A 24,044-nucleotide genomic window follows, 5' to 3' on the forward strand; every position below is an offset into this window, starting at 1 on the left:
CTCCCTCATCTGAATCCTCATTACCACTTTAACTGCTGGCTACGATTCATCTCAGTCAATGTTTGAGCTTCAAATTAGCTCAAAAGTCAAACGAAGGGCAAACTCATGAGTGGAAAGCTGTGGGTGGGAGATGCGGAGCTCGTCGGAAGGATAGAGTTAATGTGCTTAGCTGTGTTTTGTGTAGGTTTAGCCATTTGTAGGCTCAGCCAAGTAGTTCTTAGAGCAGGACGTTGAAAAATTAATTATGTGGAGGAAGCAAAGTGCTTAAGATATGCGAAGAATGCAAACTTATCAGCTTTCGACTGATGATTCTGTGAAAGTTTATTTAGTTTGGATGTTAACACTGCTGTCTGCTCAGACATTTCTAAAAATTAGTGCTGCTCCACCTTGCTTTTGACCTTTAACCATTTATTTCAAATCTTCTTTGTGCAGTTAGTTGCCAAATGTTCCACCCCTTTGCTCAGTCTGTTTGTTTTTTAGAAGTTGTTTACAAAAATCAGGCAGAGTGTTGGACTGCTTCCAAACTTTGCTCTGCTGTTCAGCTGAGCAGCACAAATGAAAACGAATGAGGTTAGCACTTGTGCTCATTCCTTGAGGAAAGACTATGAGCAGCAGGAAAACATGGCAGTTTCACAATGAGAGGCACGGCTGGAGAACGCACCAACACACAAACAAACATAAAGGCAGAGGGGAAAAAACAGAATCCTCAGCTAAAAACAAGTTCAAACTTCAAGAATTCATTAAATAAATAATCTAATTTAGGAGAACCTTTTTAAAAAATGTATTGACGCCGATTTTTAATTCCATTACAAAGTAAAATAAACCATTAATCTCAAAATAATGAAAATATTTCTCATTATCATGGTGGTAGTTTTTGCTTTTGACCTTTCTTTGTTAACTTTTTAACTAGGGGGGTTGTGCAAACTCTATGTTATTTATGCTATAAAAACAGATTATCTGAGAGAAACGTTTGACTTTTTGTTAGCTTTAAACAGCAGTTTTTCAAAAGTACCCAAAAAATAAAAAATAAAAATAAAAAAGTTAATCTAATATATGCTCCCTTTACATATGATGTATTTAAATTTCTGGATGAATAACCTTTCTACACCTTTTGATTTATTTACACACATATAAATATAAGCATCGTGAATACTTTATTTTTTAGTTTGTGTGTCTTAATTTGGAAATGAGGATGAATTTTTAAATAAACTCAGTCAAAGTGAAAAACAGAATATTTTTGTCTTCATTTCCACTTTAGAATTATTATCAGGTTAGTCTGAGGATACAGGGCTCTGCTACTGTTCTGTATCCATCTTTTTATGCTCTCCTCAGTTTCTACAAGAACAGAATAACTTTCAACACAGGTAAACCTGTTATGGTGCATGATTGACAGAGTGTGGAAAGGGCCTGGGAGAAGAGAGACCGACAAAAAAGAAAGCATGGAGAGCAGTGGAAAACTAGCAAGCCAGAATAGAGACAGCCAAGGACTTCAAAGGATTTTCTGACCTTGCAGGGCATTTCTAAGGGGATGAAATCAATAGGTAATGGAGTCGTGATGTAAGCAAGGAGGGCGCAGACAGTTTGACTCAAGAGGGACCTGCAATCCTAATAATCACTCTGTACATTTCACTGTCTAGGCCTTGAACATGCATTTTAAATTAGAACCCTAGAGTGAGAGGAAATGCATTATATAACTTCCTTCCATTTCAGGAGAAAGCATTCATAAACCATTGGCATTGTGCTAATCCATCTATTCATAGTAAATGATACAGCAAGTCTGATCTGTATGCCATACACTAAACACATCAAGGAGAATAGTATCATAATTTAACATTTCCCAGGGAAAAAAAAATAAAGAAAGAAAATGACTACAAATGGGGCAATGGAAGGGCAGATTAATATAAAAAGGCAAAGTGTAATTTATCAGATCAGCGATCCAATGTAACGGCTATCATGGAAAGTGGAAACGAAGCTAAACAGACTAATTTCAGTTATTACGATTGAAAAATAGTTATTTTTTTAAGCAGAAAAACAGTCTTTTTGATTGTTTAAAGATTTTAAAGAAATCACTTTTCTTAATTTGTGACTATTGATGTAACTAAATGGCAGCCAGTCTAGAGAAGAAGAAGAAAAAGACTGAGACAAAGCATTATATTACAGCAAGGCACTAACTGAAACTCTAATAAATATTTCATCTTGTTCCATCGTATTAATTACAGTTGGTTATTGATCAGAAACGCATAAAGCGAATCTTATCCACCAGAGATATAATGAAGCCATTTTTTGATTTCCAGGCTTTCCCTTATGCACATCAAATATATTTTCACTAACTAGGATTTTGTCTCAGTTTTGTTTTTCTCTCTTGGTAAAATTCAATATATAAACAAGTTTCAGAGTTACTGTTTGTAAATGCCCGCCTTCCTTATTTTTTACGAGTTGAATGTTTTGATTCAATATCGAAAACTTTAATGTCCAAGAATAATGAGAAAACAAATATAATTAGGATGACACAGACCAGAACAGATTTACAGTTCTAACGGGTTCTGGGTCTGCTCCAGATTCTGTTCATACTGGGGTATGGCCAAATATTTCTAATTATATATTATTCACACTGGAATATGTTAGTCTACCCTGACTATGTGTTAAATAAACGGATGAAACAATTATAAAGTAGCTTGGTTTTCTTAAAAAAAAAAAAAACATGGCTGTAATCTAATTTCTTGTAAACTCATTATCAGGAATCTCATTGCTTTAGGGACCGAATGTATTGTTTCACCCCTTAAAGCAAAATTAGGGATGGAGCTTTGACATTTAAAATTTGAATATTGATTTCTTTCTAGATCAGGTTTGCTAATAACCTGCCCGTTGTTAAGTCTGCTGCACACTGATTATTTTGAATTCGGGACTTGGTCTGGATGTCATGCTAGTCTAAATTATGTTACATCTCTTTCAAACCTCTTTCCTGTTCAAATAACGGCCACTAGTGTCAAAAATGTTGCTGACACTCAGACAACTGACAGAAGTGACCAGATGTGCTGATGTGGATTTCTATTTATTGATATTTGGTCCTGATTTTTTCCTCTCAAAAAGGTCAAAAGTACCATCCTGCTCCGTGATGTCCATAACGCTGGCCTGATATTGTTCAGTTTAAAATGGGGGGGTTGCTGAGAAATCAACGGTTTTCTTGCTGTGTGGTTTGCTGGCGCAAGTCAGAAACCACTTCAATTCAACTATTTCCTATTCTCATATGTCGCACAGCTGGTCGCCCACTGAACAAAGTGAGGTTGTCTTTGGTCATTTGACATAGTAATTCCCAAACCTCGGGCCCAGCCCGCAAACAGTCTGTGTGTAATGTGGTTCTAGGTGACAAAAACAATAAATAACTTCCATTATTTCTATGAAATGTATTTATTTATTCATTTTATTTTTAATTACTGGATTCACTTCGTCACATCTGTCTTTGATGCACTCTTGACATATGTTGGACACAACACCGTAGGTCAGGTGATTCTTCTCATAGTAAACTCCCACTGTCTCATTACAGCAAAACAAGCACAGAGCTTCCTCTGATACAGTCCTGTTGTGAGTAGTTAGTCGGCTGTTTTCATGCACTTTGTTTATGTGGTGACATATGTAAAAGGCATGCTTAATGTTGCCATAGCGACCAGAGAGCTCTGAAGCTGCAGACCGGTCCCTAAAACTTTCGTCTGACATTAAATTGCTCCAAAGTAAAGTAAACAGGTTGGAGGTCGATGATTTAAATCACAACTTTTATCAGGCTTTAATTCTCAAACCAAGGGATGGGATTTCATCTCTTCCAAGGTCAGTTAACAGATCAACACAATGCTGCGTCTTTCTTAGGAGAGCTATTGCCTGCTGTTATCTCTGAAAGACAAAACAGAATAAAAGCAGCACCAAAGAAGACAACCTTTGGAGCGACAGCTGTTGCACCACAGTGAAGACTGATTGCTAGAGCTGTCTGTCTGGCTCACATTAAATACAAATATTTACTCAAATGGCAAACATTTGAATACTGAGGAATTGTTACACACTAGGCTGATTAAGTTTTCTAGGATCTCAGAGACACAAAACACCAGACATCCATATTTCCCTTTTTGCATAGCAACTCCTTTTCTTTCTACTAAGAAAACTAAATGAATGAAGGATGTAAGCTTAGATATCTACCGGTAAATATCAAACAGACCATCTCAACTCTTTTAAGCATCTTCCATCCCTACTTTTAAACTTTGCTGTTAATAAGTATTTGGAGGCTATTTTGATATGAGTAACTCAAAGGAATCAATCAGGAACCCGTGCAAAAGAAAAAGAAGGCTTGAATGCCATGGCTGCAGGCTCAAGCTGGTTATTTTAATGCACAAAAAATTAAACATTAAATGTAATCAGGAACTGCGACCTGTCCTGTCCCGCCTTTCGCCCGTAGACAGCTGGAGATAGTCACCAGGAACCCCTCGCGACCCCACTTGGGATTAAGCGTGTAAGAAAATGGATGGATGGATATAACCAGGGACAATATTAAACAGAAGAGTTTATTTACTTATAAAATAAGTCTTAAATATATTTAGTCATTTTAACAATCCTTCTAGTGAAAAATTTGGCACATATGTATTCAGACTACTTAGTAAACATTCTATATATATTTCTACTAAAACAGCTGCAACTCTTTTGGAATATGTGTCTACCACCTGTCATCCGTAAAATATATTTCTTATTTCTGTAAATTAACCAGAACTGTCAGATTGATGTAGCATTGATGTAGGTTAACCTACTGATTCTTAACAGGATTGTGGTCTTGCACTCAACCAGGCAACAACGTTTTAGGTTGAAAGGTTTGTTCCGGGCTTATCTGACCAGAGAAAATGCTTCCATATATCAGCTGTGTCTAATATCTTGCTTGTGGCAAACTTCAAAATCGACTTCTCACGGCTTTCTTTGGAAAATTTCTTTTTTCTTGAACTTTCGATTACAGGTCAGATTTATGAAGTGCAGGTCTAACAGTTGTCATGATGTCAGCTCTCCCTCAGATATGGATCTCTGTTGAAGCATAAGAGTTACCATGGTTATTTAGCATGCAATAAAATATAACTAGATGTATGAGAATTTTTTTTAAATAATACAACTACATTAAACAGTTGGATTATTTATGTTTAGGTTAAATACCTTCATAACATCACAGTTATGCTCTATAAATTGCTGTAGCATACTAAGTTGTATTGGTATGACCACACTAGCAATTCACTGTGTGACTGTTTAAACATTTATATAATTTCTCTCTTGCATGGCATTTTCTTTATCAAGGTTGATTTTTAAAATGCCATCTAAGATGTGAGCTAAAGTCCTAATTCCAGCCACTGAACAAAGTTTAGTCTTTGTAAAAATGTAAGACATGAGCGGCCATTTGTTAATGTCAGTGTATTCTTATCTTTTTTCTGTGAGCACCACTGGCCCACTGATAGCCCTTCTAGATCACAAAGTAAAAGCTGAACTTTAACAGAAGACTGAGAGTGCAGCGTTCTTAACACATGGATTCTCCTGCACAAAGGGGGCATAGCAATGGCCTGTAGGTCTGCAAGTCCCGAGCAATCACTGCTTTGAAAAGTGCCTCTCAGCTTTCCTCACCCTCTCTGTCCAAGGCCCATCTCTACACGATTCTACAGTATGCATTTGATTTCCCCACTTCTTCCTCTATGCATCACGTCCACTCCCACTTTTGGCCCAGCAATGTGTCTGCTTCCTTGCTTGCCCATGCCTTGCTCAGACAAGGGCAAAGAGGCTAATCCTGGCTCTAAGGCCAAGTAAGCTCAGTCAGCTATCTCCCTTCTCTTTCTGTCAGCAAACATTTCACCTGACACTTTCCTAGGCAAGGGCTATGGACACCAGGGAGCAGGATGGTACTTTTGACCTTTATGTGAGTAAAAATTCAGGACCAAGCCCTCTCAATCTCCGCTTCAGGTCTTTTTTTTAACATGCCAGCACATAAATAAATGGTTATCTTCCAACACAAGATGCAGCTAAACTTACAACTTTTTGTTGGTATTTTCTACTACCTACTACCGTAGAAGCTGTTTTATTGCTACCTGTGATTTAAAGTGAGTGGATTTTAGTGTGTGTGAAGAGGAAAAACTCTGCAGCAAACTGAATTTTCTAAAAGAAACCTGCAGCCTTAAATCACTATCCATCAATCACAACATTTTAGTCATACACAAACTGGCTTTTCCCTTTTTCCATCTGATGAAAGAAGTCATGCCTAAAAGTATGCAAACAGTTAAAGACATTTGTGAGCTTCGACTGATGGAATATTTGATGCTGAGCCTTGATAGCATACCCACAAGCATGGAGTCCAACATGCAGAGTACAGTTCATTAAACCAATTTATTTATGACTTGTTTTTCCTCCGTTGACAGGAGGTCAAGCTCCATGGCATAAAGTTTAGAAGACGCACTAAGTAAACCAGTTATAGTCGTATTAAATACACACACAGAAAAACAAAATTAAATTTTTTCCTCATTCTGAATTTAAAAAAATACAGAAAACAATCATAGTTTTTGTAGGACTACCAATCATTGATTTCGGCTTTTTTAACAATTTTTCTCTTTGCAATTGGATGTTCTTGGAAGGAGGTTTTGCCGAAAGATTCTCATTTAAAAAGGAATTGGTATCAGCCTCCATCTATCCTCTCTTTACTTGTAAACAGCTTCTCTATCCTTGCTGATGAAAAGCATCCTCATAGCTGCCAACAGCATATTTCACAGTAGGGATAAAGTGATCATGGTGATATGCAATGGTAGCTTTCATCCACACACAGCATTTCGCATGCAGAACAAAATGTGACAATATAGGATTTATCTGACATCACCATACCCTTGTTTTCAGTCTGGCTTGTTGTAAGGTCCCAATAAAACTTTCTATAGCTCTTTTATTCTCTCAAATAAGCCTCTTGTCGACAGATTCTCTTACCTGAGCTGTGCATCATTGTGACCTGCTCACCCAGTACTTCAATGTAGGTGGCCATTTCTTCATATTTTATACTCTTCCCATTTTCTGAGAAGCGATTAAAAACACTTCATGGGCCGTTCAAAGCTAGGGATATTGTTTTATAACTGGTCTCCTTTAAACTTCTGCACAACTTTCTGCTTGAACTTTTTGGTGTCTTGGTCTTCATGTAGCTTTCTTTCCACTTATGTTTTCTTACAAATCAGATGCCTTCAGAAAGCAGTTAAGCTTTTTCTGGATTTCATTTGCACAGAGAGACCATAATTGACAAGTAATTGACTTCTGAAAGTAGTTGGTTTCATTTGATACTATTGAGGGGTATTTAAATAAAGAAGAGTTGTAAATGGGAAATAAATACACCACAGCTTTAGACTTTTATCAAAGGTTTTGAAAGCCATTTATAATTTCTTCACATATAAAAGACTTTGCTCTATGGGCTGTAATGTAACTACATGTGAAAGGGTAAAGGGGTGTATGCATACTTTTGCAGACACCCTGGCTGTAAAGATAGTATGCACTATAAAGAAGGAAACAATAAACTGTGAACATACCACAAATTATAAAGATCAATTTCTGTGTAAAATGCAAGTAAACGTTTCACACATTACATAGGAGTCTCTTTCAGCAAGATAGCAACACAATGTGTTGCATCCTTTAACACAGTGGGATTACCTCCTGTGATTTCACTGTGTTTTTACCAGAATGCCGACTGTAAAACACTACAAAAATATCTATATATATATATATATATATATATATATATATGTAAGTCAAACTGACCCTTTTGCCAGAAAAGATCATAATAATAAACTAACTAACTGAAAGCAACAATGTGGGCTTGGAAAAGAGGACAGGAGCCTGTCTTTTGTTGGTCAATAAAAATTCTTGACCACTCAAGTCAATCCCTAGCGGCATAGCCTGTCAGGTTTAGCAGACTGGAATATCTACAATAAATAATAGATTAAAGATAGAAAACTCAGTGAAAGTTTTTATAATACACCACAAAACCTCAGCACTTGTGACAGTACTGGTATAAAATGCATTCAGGTCAAAAACAAGGCAGAGATAAAGTTTACTTTTGAGGCAAAGTGACTGTTTAAGAAAAAAATGCATGAAATCCTCCATGGAGAGTCATTCTAGGTTCATGTGTGGGTGGATGTATCTTGCAAATACCATTTCTAATGCACTAGCATATGACAAAGATTCCAAATGTTTGCTATGATTTAAAAGATGTTTTGAAACCTAATTTACACACTGATATTACTCCCATAGGCTGTATTTGCACATGCGAGATGCCATCACATTTGACCTTTACTTGAGGCACCATAGAAGTCTGGTTCAGAGACAGCCACATCAGCACAATATGCTGCATAATGGGCTTTAAGGGGATCAACTACAGCTGTCTTCTGGTACAAATGCTAGGAGTAAAATTAGAGACTAATCTAACTATACTTTTCTCAAAGGAATATGCACATATTCATGATCAAGGATTATTTTTGAAGAAACAGGAGAGGGAGGAAGTCTTTCTTTGGTGCATTATTTGATTTTATCAAAATGGTTCATTGCAGTTAATGGGAGTATCTTTTAAAAGGCTGTTCATTTTGGATGAATGGAGCATATCTATTGAGAAATTGTACTTGTAATTGTAGTTGTCCAAATCCTCTCAGCTACTGCAAAAAAAAAAATAAAAACTTTTGGTGTTGTTACTTTGACAATATAGGGCCATATCAGCCTCCTTGGAAAACAAGGCTTAAAATTATTTGAGGTAATAACAGTAAAACAACATCTCACTTATATTTTCACTTTTATAATCGTTTTTACTTATATGTCTGCACCATTCTGTATGTCTGTAGTAAAACGTCTGAGCTATCTGTGAAATATAATATTTCTGGATCATACCATCAAAAAAGAAATACGTTCTTTTTTTTAGAAGTGGCTAAAGAAAAGAACAAGTGGAGGGGCATCATTTTATGTTTTACAATGATCATTTAGGTCAGGCTGTTAAAAAAAAACCTGGTTGTTTGAGATGTTGGAACTCGTCTGAATGATCGAGAAGTCAAAATGTCTTAATAGTGTCTGAATCCTGTACCACTATAGCCATTAAGGTTAATAAGGCCGACAGATATATAATGACCACATTTAGTTCAGTTAACCCTGCAACCCCTGTACCTAATGGACAGTCTACATATACTGCTAACATCACCAAGTTTGCACCATCTGGTTAAAAGTGAATAAAATTACTTAGGTAAGGGATTAATTTGTATTTAACAAAAACATCTTGCTTGTCATTTAAATTGTTGAAGCAATACTAGAAGAACATACTACTTATGCGTTTCAAAATATACAGAAACGAATCAAATGGGGGAAAAAAAGTAAGACAAAGTTCCAAGTATTTGCTTCAACATTTGCATTTATGCCAGTAGCTATTCAATTCAATTCAATTCAGTTTATTTATATAGTGCCAATTCACAACACGTCATCTCAAGGCACATTACAGTTACTAGATCATACAGTCAAATTGATTCAAAGTTTTCTACCTAAGGAAAACCAGTTGATTGCATTGGCTCATTGACTCGAATGTAATCCCTCACATTAAGCATGCTTGTAGCGACAGTGGAGAGGAAAAACTCCCTTTTAACAGGAAGGTTTAGTATGATCGCACCCAAATTAGCTCAAACTATTACAATAAGTCTGTACCCTTTGGATCTTAAGCCTTTATCTAAACTTTATTATACGTTTAGTTGAGTTGTATCTCTTAAGGTAAGAGGCTGATAAAGTTTACTTTAACTGACAAAGCTGCACTTCCTCTGGCCAGATTGTTAGCCATAACTAGCTTATCCCTGGAGTAAACAATGACTGAAAAGCCATTGTCACAAGCTGCAAACTCACACTGCGTAAAAATAAAAAATCATCAACTGCCATTTCATTTGAATAATAAGTTAAATGATGAAACACAAGAAAAATATCTTTGGATATACTGCTCCCAGGAGGACCAAGAAGTTGCTTATCCAGAAAGTTATTTCTAACTAAAGGGAGAAATAGACTCTACTGTTCTATTAAAATAACTTATGTTTTGAAGCCCTTCATGAATTGCCTCAACCTTGTAAAAGCTATGCTGATATAGATCTGAAATCTGATTTTATGCTGAATCAACCCAATATGGCACCCTACGGTGTGTTGATCTACACATAGGTATTTGAATTCCTAATTTCAAGCTATGAGAGCTGCATTTATTTAAAATAGGATGAATTAGACTTCGGAAGCTCATGCATTGATAAAAGCAATACTTGATTTTGGCTAATTAAAAACCAAATAAGTTACACATTGTCCCTTTAAGTTTACCCATGTAAAAATTATGTAAAGCTGAACATACTTTTAAAAGTTTTTAAAAACTTGATACCTACTCAAAATTCTGATCTGTAAACCCATAGCTCATTACTAAGGGGTGTTTTAATTAGCACTGTACAAATATTAGTGATCAGAGTTACAAGACAGACTTGTAACTTTAATGAAATTTTCTTGATTTATGGTAACATAATGGTAATTTAACAGCAATATTTTACTATACAATAAATAAGGTGATTTCTGATTAATATTTATGAGAACATCCAGTTAATGTTGCTTACGGACTCAGGGAGTGTACGGCAAGTCAACAAACTGTCATTTGTGACAGCAAACCTGTCATCCCCCACTGTTAAATAAATATTGAAGCAGGAGTTTGTGTGTGTGTTTTCTCTTAGCAGGGGATGACTAATTATGATTCTGCTTGCAGACAATCGAGTGCTGAAGCAGGCATTGTGTTCTCCTTAGATAATACCCTTCTGACAGAACTATTGCTGAAGCTACTGTAATAAGTCCTTCCTGCACCCTCTCTCCTTCCTTTACTTTCCTCGTTCTTATTCTTTCATTTATCTGTCTGTCTGTGTCAGCAGAGACCCTGTTGGAGCCAGAGCATTTTCATGGAGCAGCAGCCTGACAACTAGCCATCTATTTAGGGATAATGGGGCCTACTTACGCCAGAACAGATAATGCTGTTGTCTACAAGAAGTGCAAATAGTCCCCTGACAGAAGAGGCGGGCCGAGTGTGATGCCTTGAGATCTTTTGGCATAGATGGTTGGCAAAATATCAGCAAAACGCTGCCCTGCTTAAAGGCATAATATAAATATCACCAAGTGAACTGATTTCTGAACATTAAAAAAGTGTGATTTGAGTATGTTTCTGTGCAGATCTGGAAACTGCTGGGAAAATTAAGTGCACAAGAGGAAAAGAATCTGGGGCGCAGAATCCACTGGTGCGAGGGTTTCTTTTTTTTCAAAAATTTTTGTAAGCAAGGGATTATTTAATGAAAAGAAAATATTGGCTATTGACCAAAATCAACAAATATTAAGTTTAACTGACTCTGGCTACGGACAGGTTGATTAGAAAACCTATAAAAATCTAATCCGGGAATGAAACACAGTAAAAAATTTGAAAGGAAACATAATGAAATGCTTGATGAATTGTTGGCTCATCTTCAGCATGGTCACAATGGTCACAATGGTTTAATTCTGACTGGAAGGTGTTTTTAGATGATGATTTAGAAGCAAAAGAACAGTATGAAAAAATACAGTGTTCAACACATCATCTGAGGAATTTGGTACTTTCATCCATCACCTTAAACAAAAATAAATTCCATTAAATCGAAGCGCTCTTGTTGAAAACATGTTACCTGCACCCGCCTTAGTAACACAGTGGGAGTATTTGTTTCACGATTGCCTGACACTAGGGATGTAAACGAATACTTGACTTATTATTAATTGTCCATTAATGGCTTATTATATTCAAATTTGTTCCATTCTCTTAAAAGATATCCCTTTCTTGTTGACATATTACTGCCGTCCACCAGACGGCACCACTGTTCATTCTTAAGCAAACCCTCTGCTTAAGGGCTGGTTATACTCCCCGAAGCAGTGTGTCGCAGTGAGCTTTACGCAGACATTTTTTATTGCGGTCACCTACAATTTGGGAAAGGTGCAGCAGAGTGTCTGCAGAGGGGGGGGCGGCGACGTATTTTTGTTCACTGCGACACCTATGCAGACAACCTAGTTTCGAAGTATAAATCAGCCTTTAACCACAGGAGAAGTAATGCCAGAGCAGAGGGAGGCACACTAAAGCAGAAACATGAATCAATCATGAGTCCGGTCTGGGATTATTATTATTACCTCTGCTATGGAGGTTATTTTTTTGGTTGTGTTTGTTGGTTTGTTAGCAGGTTTGCTTGAAAATTGTTGAATAGAATTTCATTATATTTTAACCAGAGTTTCACCCCATGCCAAGGACCAATCCATTAAATATTGGCAATGATCCAGATGTTATTCCACATACAGAAATTTTAAAGGATTCTTTAACATGGTCTGATGGGGATATATGGAGGAACAAGCAGTATCCACCAAAACCAGAGGGTGGCAGCAGTAACTATTATGTTACGTTCAGACCACAAGTAGCAGAAGCAGCTAGTTTACATGCAAAGTCAATGGTTGATGTGCACCAAAGCGCACGTTTTGAGTAGCAGGAGCAGCGCGTCTGAGCAGCTGAAGCAGCACCTCACGAGATTCTGAGTATTTGATGCGTGTGACAAGCTTCAGAAGCAGCAGCTGCTAGTGTAGGAAAAATTGAACTTTTGCTGCTCGGTGTGCCACATCAACCAACCAGAGAAGCTGGGAGGTGGCAGGGAGACTGACACAGTGCTGCTGATGCAGATCGCTATGATCACTCCTCTGAAACAGTTTATTAATGCCTCAATTAACTTAAAATATTAGAACGCCTTCTAGAACAGAAAACCGCAATGAGGCAACCAGGCCAGAGGCTGCTGTTGGACGGGATTCCTAGTGAGAGCTAGTGTACGGCACCGACAGCTAAATAATATTTGAAGGCAGGATCGTAATCTTGATGAACTCACTGCACAGATGAAGTTTTCAATTGGACTTTCAAACTAAAAAAAATATTTAAACTACTTTTTACAGAAAATAAGGCGGCCATTGTTACAAGGATAGGGTAGCTTCGCCCAGCGTACTTTAGACCCCCTTTTCGATTTCGACCATGCAGCTAGAACAGCAAAGATGCTTCAGCCGCGCGTCAGAACTAAACTTGTACAAGCATAAAAAATGAAGCAGTACACGCATTTCTACTGCTTCTGCTGCATGTAGTCTGAAACGTAGCATTAACAGTTTCAGCATTGGAATCAAAATACAAAATATCAATAAGTATTTTACTGAAGACAAAAAAAACAAAAAAAGACAAATGAAGTCTCGATCTGCAGATCAAAAAAGAAAGCAGAGTACGAATGAAAAAGGTGAGAGCAGAACAAACACCAGAGGCTGCAGTCACATGCCGTGCCTCAGCCAGGGCAGCCATGCAGAATTATGGGTCGGTTTGTTTGTTTAAGCAGGATTGCTTGAAAATTTATGAATGGATATTAATGCAATTTTTTACTAGATGTGGGCCTCAAGCCAAGGAGCAATCCATTGAGGTTTGGTAATGATCCAGATTATGAGTGGGTTTTAGCTTTAGGTATAAGTCTCACTATGGAGCAAAGTTACCGCTTGGCAGAAGTCTGTGCTCTCTGAGTGCTGCTTTTCTAATCTATACTATTTAATAGTGACAAGGATGCAGAATTTAATTTATGCTGTTCTGTCTGTAAATATAAACACTCGATAAACTCTCAAATTTATGTTTTAAAGAGTACCCAATATACTGCTTCATCACCCAGCACGAGGCACCTATCGCTTTCTCAGCTGCGCTCAAATCGCAAGTATGTGATGATAAAAAGTGTGGGATGCTACACAAGAAAATTTTAACATGAGAGAAGACATGCAAACAAGAAGCACTGTAGATTGGGAAAGTATTATTAAGTCGACACAATTCATGTATTCAAGTTTCAATCTTCCTTTAAGAGCAACCAGAGCGACCTGTTATAAAGTACTTTTGAGAGCACAGTTTCTACTTCCTAATTGTTGGATTAAACTAAAAACAGGGAGCTAAATCACAGCATCCACTTCATTTAGACTAACTAAATAGTCTGATAGCATGTCAAAGTAACATATCCTGTCTTTTAATGATAGTTTTACAATTTTATACATTGGAAACAGGTGTTTCACATATTTTATTCAGTATTTACTTCATTAACTTATTAGGTTCCTGTTTTGGTATTTATCTTACTAATGTGTTAGAACATATGTATGGTTTATTCAGTCAATATATAAGTCAGCTGGCACGATAACTATTTCAAAATATTACGATGTACAATTTCTTTCTTAACTCAGCCTATTGTAGAAAAATTATTTAGCCCTTCAGTTTGTGTAAAGATTTTATTGATACAAAAGAACTCAAATTTTTAAGTTGATGGATAAGATCCATCAACTTTAGATCAATTAATTAATCAAGAACTTGCATCCCTACATGACACTAAAGGTACAGTAGCTTGTTCATTTCAAGGACAAATAAACTTTACCTTGAAATTAGCAAATAGGTGTGTTATCCTTTTAGATGCCCCTGGCTGCCATCGTCTTAATGAAGAAGGGCATTCTACTTCCTCCCAGTTGTCACCCTTTGTCTCTTTTGGTAGTTTAAGCATTCCCATAGGTGGCTTTTAACGGATTTCAGAGTGCAACCCATGCATTCAGTGCATAGTGTTACGTTAATTCATCTTTCATTTGTTACAGTCAATATCAAATACTGCAGAAACTGAGAGGGAAAAACTCAATTATCTATTAAAATGATCCCCACTTATTGGCTCAGTTTAAACTCAGCTTACATGAGATAAAGTTGCTTCATGAAAGTGTAGCTCCCCGTGTCCAATCCGAGGTGAATCTTGCCTCTTTAGAACATTAAGTAATAATAAATTAAATTTTTTCTTATTCATTTTTACAAATGTAGTTAAAACAGCTGTCCTCTAACACTTTCACAGTGACATTTTGCTTCTGGTTTTAGTACCAATACTCAATGTAAACTGAATGACTGAAAGGTGAAAAACATTTAATAAAATTGTGGAATACTCATCAATATAATAAGTCTACAAGAAAAAATTAAAATGTGCAAACCCAAAAATATGTGACTACATACGTATATAAATGATAAAATTGTCTCTGTGCCTGTCTCTTTGTGCCAGAATCCAATGGCAGAATGAGAAGAGTCATTTTCCTCTTCTGGCTGCAGACAAGAAACCACAGCGAAAGAAAGGAAGGCTAGAGGGGGAGGGGAAAATAAAATAAAGAGGACTGACAGATGTTACTATAAGCCACATGTGATTTATTTTTTTCTTCAAGAAATGATCTGGGTAAAAAAAAAATTCAGCAAAAATTGGTTTAAATGTTTCTATTAATTTAATTCTTCTACAAAGCAAATTACACAGGAAGATCATCGAAGAAAATTGAGCAGGAGGGTGCAGAGACTCAGAGAAATGGATGAACAGGATGATGCAGCTTTCATTTCAGCGTAGAAACTCAAAGTCTATCTTCATCAGTGACCCACTCTGTGTGTAGCTCTAACTGCAATGGGAGGAGCAGCAGACCATAGGGATCAAAGCCAGCTAAATGTAAAGATCAAAAATGAGCTTCTACACTAGCGTTACAGTAAAATATGTATGTGTTCCTTTTCCTGCACGCAGGGGTAATTGGCCTTTTCTTTGATGGTATTAGGTTTTGCCATGGTGCTAAACTGAGGCTAAAGGGATGGAGGAGAGGTGAGCAGGGCTCCTGATGTGGGGGAGGGCACTGTGAGCACTGAAGAGGGAAGTTAATTTATGTTGGCAGAGAATTAGGTTTTACTGGCCTTTATGGGCCTGTGGACAGGGAAGTAAGAGGAGCGAAAACTGTGATGCGTTTTGGCGAAAAAAGGTTCAAGAGTTGAAAGAACACGACATGGCTCTAAGTAAGCAATCTGGCTTCAGTGCTGTAGGCCACAGCTAGCTGGCTCTAAGACAGCTTTAGATAATGGAGTTTAAGCTTGAACTTACCACAGCCTCTCTCGTCGCTCCCATCAAAGCAGTGGGGCACTCCGTCACACTCCCAGCCACCCGGGACACACGTTCCATCTTCACACATGAAGTTTCCAGGAATGTTACACTCTGTGGTAAAGTTATTCCCAGGAAGCAGCTGGCTGTCTGATTTCAAAAAAGAAAAAAAACAAGAATGTTATACAATATCCTCCCTCCATAACGAAATCAATTACCAAAGCATCGGCAGCAAAGTCGAGGCACATAACCATTATCCTCTTACTTCCTTTAAGGCATAAACACATTAAAAGGGAAGCTTTTCTACAAAATGCAGAAGAAGAAAATAAAGAAAATCACATGAATACTTAAAATGAGATGATATTTTAGCACTAACAGCTCTGTTGGCAAAACCACTCATTCAAAGCGAGGCAGTATCTGAATAGAAAAGATAAGAACCTAAACGCCAGTAAACACAGAGCACCCATTTTACACATCCAACCTAGATGCTCTGATTCCCATACATACTAAGATCAGAAACAGACACTTCCATACAGAGATTTTGGGCTAAACTAGGTTTGGCTCTATCTAGTTGATGCAGTGAAGCTGCAACATAATAGACTGGAATGTGAAACATGGCCTTTAAGCTGAGGGCTGACACTGCATGGCGAGCAGTTTTGCTCATAAACAAAGCTCTGAAAGTAATTAGGAGAACGGAGAACACATGCTGCAGCACCAAGACTAGGATTTGTTGTTAGCAGCTAGCAGCTTGATTCAAATTGAGAATATAATGGGGAGGGTCAACCTCCTGTTAAAAGTTCTGGTCACTCATCATTTTATTATGGTATTAAGGGGTAACCAGGGAGACGTGGATAAGGACTTTCCATAGATGCTTCAACTCACAGTAGAGGGAAAACATTTAAGATAATCTTTAAACCATAAATTTACAATCTAATGTCATTTGTTTTTTCTTATTTCAGATTACATTTTAAAGTGGTTTCTAAACAGGGTTCTGACTAGGAATTACTTTTTAAACTTGTTCTTTGCTGTCAGGGCAGTAGCATGTTCCGCTGCCTCAGTGTGCTGATGACAGTCTTAATGGTGCGGGATTAATATTTTAACTGCACTTTTCTCACATGTGTGTAAAGATTGAGGTAACTGTGTTTTCAAAACACCATCGCTCGTTAAAGTTAGGTTATTGCTTTGATTGCATTGTAATTCTAAAAGTTTCGGCATAACCAGCATCTGTGCTGAAATGTGCTGGGATGGAATACCAGATAACAGTCATGAGTGTATCAGCCTGATTTTCAGTAATACTGATTTTTCAATCATAACATCCTTTTACACTGTAATACCCTGGCAATGACCTTGCTAAATAAACATGGGTAAACATTGGTAACTATATATTGTTTAGTGCTGTTTAAACAGATTTGCATGCGAGTATTTACAGAAAGCCTTTTTCAAATGAAAATTTTAATTTAGGAAAAAAATGTAACCTTATCCTATGGTAAAATATATTAGATTTCCCCTTGCTGACTTTATTTGGTTTAAGGATGAGTTCATAGGTGTCCATAAGACATTTCCCAATCCTGACATGCAACGTAGATATAAAAAAAAAAAAAAAAAAAAAAAACCTTTCAGTTCCTGAATTTACTACAAAAAACAAAAGGAAAGTCACTTTTTGAGACCCTCGGGGTTGGAACATATTATTCATTCAGCTGTTCAGGTAGGTATCTATATAATGTATAGTGCTGTTTAACCAGTTTTGCCCAAAACATATTTTGTCAGATCTTCACCTGATATTCAATATAAAAAGGATAGCATGTGAGTATTTACAGAAAACTTTTCCTAAATGAAAATCTTAATTTAGAAAAAAATATAACCTAATTCCATGGTAAAATACATTAGAACAATTTACTGAGAATGCTGAGATTTCAGCTTTTGGTTCTGCTCACACTGCTTTCTTGTTTAAACTACATTTTTGGTGCCTTTTTTCTTTATTGTGTGCTTTAATATCTTTTATCTGCACGTAAACTTAGCAGCTATCTTAATTTATTTCCGACTGCCTCTGATTTAATCCTGTTTTATGGTTGACTGAGAATTTGCCCAGTTAATATTACTGGTTTACCGTGGCGTTATGCTATTTTTTTCCTGTAAAAAACACTTAACCAAAGAAGACTGTCAAAAAGTGAAAGCAAAAAGCTTTTTCTTTCAAGCTACTGCACACATTGTGCTCTCATAAAATTCAAGAGACAAAGCCACTGAGATCTATAACTTTAAAAAGGTTTACAAGATGATTTCTGAGGCTTTGGGACTCCAGCGAACCAAATCCAAAGTCATTAACCCCAAACAGAGAACAGAAACACAGAACAGTAGTGAACCATCCCAGAGGTGGCTGGGCCTTCTCCACATGGAGGATCCAGTTACGATGTAAGAAAAAAAGAACCAAGGACAACCATTAAAGCCTCTGCAAAGCCCCAGTAGGTGTAGTTAAATTTGAAATTTAACGATTAAAGCAAAAAAAGAAAAAAAAGGACCAAGAACAAGCCTGGAATTCAGTCTAATTCAGATGCAAGGGAATGATCTAATATAAGCTGCTGATGCTTAAAAAAGCCCCTATGTGTCCAGATTAAAAGGGATCTGCGAGAAACAATGGGGCTTAATATCTGCAAGTCTTAAGAGGATTGACTGGTATTTTTTTTTTTTAAAGCAACAGGTTTCCTTAATCCTAACTGCTGTCTAAACAAAGTCTTACACTAATATTAACCATTTCTATTAAACATGAAATTTCAAAAAAGCTGCCAAATTTAGTTATAGTGCATAGATTTGCAGCAGCTACTATAGTCTCCTTGTACAATCTACAAACCCGAATGGTAAGTTAGTGGAAGATTGTGAAGCACTTAGGAGTAAATTTGTTTAAATTTTATTAAATTTTTGAAAAAAAAAAAGGGAAAATAGAAAAACAAGAAAACAGAGGGCGTGTTGGAGGACGTAATTATATTTATGCACGGAAACGCGTTAAAAGAAATGGCTGAACCTGTGTTTAAAGGTGCCCACAAGGATGCATTATTAGAATGCAAATTCCTTGCCTGTTTACATTCAGACAAAAGTTTGACAACTGCATTATAATAAAGGTTTGCATTATTAAATCCTGGTGGTTTCATGGGACTATTATAACTTTTTTTTCCCAGCTTTGCTGTAAATCAGAGCAACACTTAATTTTTTTTATAATTAAACATAAAAAAATAATCAAAAAAAGGGTTTAGGCAAATTTCTCATTACTAATAGAATGCAACATATATACATATTATATGTATATATTAGGGCTGAGGACATAACATGTTAATTTTGATTAATTACTTATGTATATTTCAATACATAAAAAAAAGGCAATTACAGTAACACAAATTTCTTAACTTACGTGTGCAGCAAATGTTAAAACTCTGAAAGCTTGTATGATTGTATGCCTTGTTGCTATTTATTCTTTAGCCTTATTCGGTTCACGTACTGGTCAGTTTAGACTTTAAAAGATGTAGTTTTCCAAAGTGCTTGCATTTTGCTTTAGGGGATTCTAAAAAAGTATATATATATATATATATTCTCAATCGACACAAGCCTCAGCACACTTGGAAGAAAAGAAAAATGTTGGTCCTCTGCTAAATACGTTATGTATTGATGCAATAGTAATTAGACTTAGACTTAAACTTAAACAACTTTTATTGAAATTTCTTTTTGTACAGCTTTCATGACATTTCCATTTCTTAAAGTATAGCACTGATCAAATGTAAACAGTGTGGGAGAAAAAACATGGTGCCAAAAAACAAATTGATATAAATTGATAGAATTAAATATATATGGTGCAATTATGCATTTTGGTTTGGTGTTTTTAGTATGATGCAGAGTGACATGATTTAGAGTTGTCTCAATAGTTCAGCCTTCTGATAGTGGTGGGGAAGAAGCTGTTTCAGAATCAGAGGGCAGCAGGGAGAACAGTCCGTGGTGGGGGTTTGATAATGTTACTGGCTTACGACATGCAGCATGGGATGAATTGTCTTTCATGGATGGAAGAGAAGCTTGATGATCGTCTCTGCTGATCTCACCACCCTTCTCACCTTCCTCCAGTCTGAGGCGCTGCAGCCTCCACACCACACCATGAGACAGCTGGCCAGAACGCTCTCTATTGTGCTTCTGTAGAAGGTGGTGAGGATGGGTGGGGGCAGATGGGTTCTCCTCATCCTCCACAAGAAGAACATGCTCTTTTGTGCCCTTTTGAGCAGTGAGGTGGTGTTTACAGTCCAGATGAGGTTGTCTGTGATGTGCACCCCCAGGAATTTGTTGCTGCTGACCACCTCTACAGCCGAGCTGTTGATGAGCCGTGGAGCATGGTTAGGTTAAGTTCTTCCTGAAGTCGACAATGATCTCCTTCATTTTCTCCACAATCAGGATCAGGTTATCATCTCTGCACCAGCCCACCAGGTGCTCCACCTCCTCTCTGTAGTCCTGGTCATTGTCGTCTCTGATGAGGCCCACCACCGTAACCTGGGGACACAGTCATGTGTCATCAGGGTGAACAGCAGGGGGCTCAGGATGCACCCCAGATAAAACCCTGTGCTTATGGTGATGACATCAGAGGTGTTCTGTCCGACCCGGACTAACAGAGGTTGTTTGTGAGGAAGTCTAGCAGCCATTTGCAGAAGGCTGTATTGAGTCCAGCAGTTCCAGTTTGCCTATCAAATGCTGTGGGATGATGGTGTAGAAAGCTGAACTGAAGTCCAGGAACACCATCTGCATGTGGGTGTACTTCTCCTCCAGGTGTGCCAGGCTCAGGTGAAGAGCGGAGGAGATGGCGGTTTCATCGGTAGGAGAACTGGAATGGGTCAAATGTTGGGGGGAGACTGGAGACGATGTGTTCTTTAACCAGCTTTTCAAAGCACTTCATTATAATAGGAGTCAGTGCGACAGGCCGGTAAGAATTGATGCAATCACAGAAGTGATTGAAGTAGGTTTGATTAAAGGTCACTACACTCAGGCAATACACAGTGAAACGCTGATGATGTTATAAAATTCTTACCAGAGCTTTTATTCGTGCTACAGATGTCTGATATTTGATCAGTACAAACAGTCAGCCCCATCTTACATCACAGAAACTGACAGCAGGGAAAAAAATGCATTTTTACATCATCCCACCTCTGCTGTCTTGTCTGCTGTCTTGTTAGTACTTCAGGTACAGCTCCTTTCTATAATGACACAAACTGTCAGATCATCAATGGGGATGATGTCAAGTACTGTTCTGGTTTGTATTAGAATTCATTTAAAAGTGTAAAAAAGGAATTACGATGAAAAACATAAAAGCAGCTGTAGTTCCAGTTATATTTCTCTTAACTCTGACCTTTTCTAAACTGACAACATAATTAAAATAGTTAGGGATAAAATAGTTTGGGATAAATGTCATTACTGATATCTTTGCTCTGTGGCAGTTTAACCTGTTTGGTATTTTCTTTTTGCATAACCAAATTCAATCTGTCACAGGAAAAATTTCAAAGCATTTCATGTAAACAGCTCCTTTTTTGTGACAACGATGGTGAGAAGAAATGTTTTAATGCAGGAATCCAGACTTCTTTTGGTTTAACGATAAGTTCATAGCTGTCAAAAAGACATTTCCCAACCCTGACATGCAACATAAAGAAGAAAATAAAAAAACATTTCAGTTCCTGAATTTACTACAAAAATCAAAAAGGAAAGAAATCTGTCACTTTTTGAGACCCGCGGGGTTGAACATATTATTCATTCAGCTTTTCAGATTTGATGATAGCGTTGTCACAGTCCCAGCTCAGAGTAGAAATGCCCAGCCTTCCAAACTTTATCTACACCAAGCTTAAACTTCCAGTTGGACTTTTCCTGACACAGAGCTAAGAATTTATCTGCAATCGCTTTTTGCCCTCTCCTGAAGAAGAATTTCCTCTTAGCAGATGAATGATTTAAATGATCTCTTGTAACTTTTGGTCACTAAGGGAGCTATACCTGTAATTGCCTGTATTTTGCTTCCAAAAAATCGAAAATAATAACAAAGATATATGACTGAACACTAGGAGCAAAGTGTTAACTTACCAGTATAATAATAAAATTGAGAAAAGAGAATCGGTTTTACATCTGGCTTCTTCTATCAGCCTGCACCAATGAATAAACTACTTTCCATGATCGACTCTTGTTTGTTCTTGCGGACGATCCCTTTAAAGTTTTCTCTTTTAGCCTCCTCAGAAGGTTTAAACTCTTTCCTTGCCTCAGCTGTGACTAGCAGTCAAGCAGGTGGAAAAAGAGTAGGGCAAAAATCTTAGCTCCATGATGATATGAGAGCCTGTGGCCATAAAGTGATATGTTCGTCCACGTCACATTACCTGGCCAACGATGGTGCATCTTCTCCCAACTTACAAAGGGGTATTTCAAGAGGGGAGCCCCCATGTAGCATTGATAGTGTGAAGCACTGTATATTCGCCTGAGGAATCATTTCAAATAACTCATATGCATCAACTCTTTAGGTCACAAAGTCTGTGGTGTGCCTTTAAGTACATTGAAAAGAAGTCTTCTAAAGGATTCCTTTATATATTCTAGATATAAATTAAATAATTTAATTCTTAAAAAACTGAGTAATAACACTTTAAAAACAACCAATACTAAAGGAAAGCCTTTGTACTAATAAAATCTAGCTTTGCTTTAGCACAGCTGATTCTGATGACTGCAGTTCAGCAAAAGCCTGTTAATCAAGTATCAATGTAAATCAGCGGTGCTGGAGCACGGAAACCTCTAAAACCTGCTGTAAAGTGGCCATCAAGGACCAACTTTGGGGATGCCTGCTCTAGCGGAAAGAAGAAAGAACATCTCCTGTAAGTTTCTGGAACACACTGCAGCAGTAAGAGTAAGAGTATGCACCCCCTGCCACTTTTACATAAATATATTATAGAAGTTTTTTGAATAAACTGTCAGAATGACAAGCATTATACAAATGTATGATAAAAAAAATACCGCAAAATGCAAAATATTAAACTGGTAAAATGCAAGGTCACTTAACAGAGATGCAAATGTATGAAGCTACTTCTTAGAAACAACTCCATCCTTACAGAAAACATTATGCGTTTTCCAAATTTCAACTTTTATCACCAGCTTTAAAAAAATAAAACCATCTCAGCTGTATTTTTTCATTTTTCATTATTATTATTTGTTTAGCTCCACCAAAAACCAGATTTACACAAACATGCAGATGTTGAAAGAACAAAGGAGCATAACGAACCACACCACAGAGTATTTAGGTACTTGGTGGGAGTTAATACAGGGGTATAAATGTATAAATATGTTGAGAAATCTTAAAAAAGCAAAATATTATACACTATATATGTCATGATCTTGATGCTGATGACTGGCCTGTTTACTCATTTCATTCACCTGCCTAGCCCCCCCCTTTTTTTTTCCTGTTACCGTTTATCTGATCCACCTGCTACCGCATCTATTTAACCTGCCTTCTACCAGTTATCAGTGCCAGATTATTTTCAAGCCTGTGGTGAAAGCTTTCTAGTATAAGTGTTTCTGATTGCCTGATCCTGATCCCATTCCTGCCTCTGGACCTCAAAGCCTGCCTCCTCCAGTTCTGACCTGTTTGCCAGACATGTCCTCAGACTCCTATATGATTTCTGGCTGTGTACCAAACCTGGAACTGATTCCGGATTCTGTCCTAGATTTCCCGCCAGTACCTCTTCGGACCTCTGATCTCCTGGTGCTTAATCCTAAAAATGTCCTCAACATCAACTTGCAAAAATTTGTTTCGGTGCATGATGGGGTTTTACATCTAAAGGATAACGTTTCCCGTCTTATGTGCATTGTTGCCAGGTTAGGATGTGTCAGAATCTGGCAGTTTAGGATGGCCGTCTATGGGGAAAAAATGTTTTTCTTTAGATTTATGGCCTAAGAGATCAATAGACTTTGGTTCAAATGGTGTGAGATTTCGTATATACAGGTGGTTTATGAACATTTTTGGGCTGGAGAACGTAAGTCAGTGACATATATATATATATA

At 37.2% G+C, this 24,044-nt stretch overlaps 1 protein-coding gene across 1 annotated transcript in view; it reads right to left on the reverse strand.

The window, feature by feature from the left end:
• The window catches only part of ldlrad3 (low density lipoprotein receptor class A domain containing 3), a 132,703-nt gene that overhangs the window by 56,644 nt on the left and 52,015 nt on the right, over nt 1-24,044 (reverse strand). Inside the window, exon 2 of the mRNA XM_015375720.1 lies at nt 16,005-16,151. Coding sequence (XP_015231206.1) covers nt 16,005-16,151 — 147 coding nt within the window. The remainder of the gene's footprint in view (nt 1-16,004; nt 16,152-24,044) is intronic.

This window comes from Cyprinodon variegatus, unplaced genomic scaffold (assembly GCF_000732505.1).
Source record: "Cyprinodon variegatus isolate N-32 unplaced genomic scaffold, C_variegatus-1.0 Scaffold124, whole genome shotgun sequence".
Classification (NCBI taxonomy): domain Eukaryota; kingdom Metazoa; phylum Chordata; class Actinopteri; order Cyprinodontiformes; family Cyprinodontidae; genus Cyprinodon; species Cyprinodon variegatus.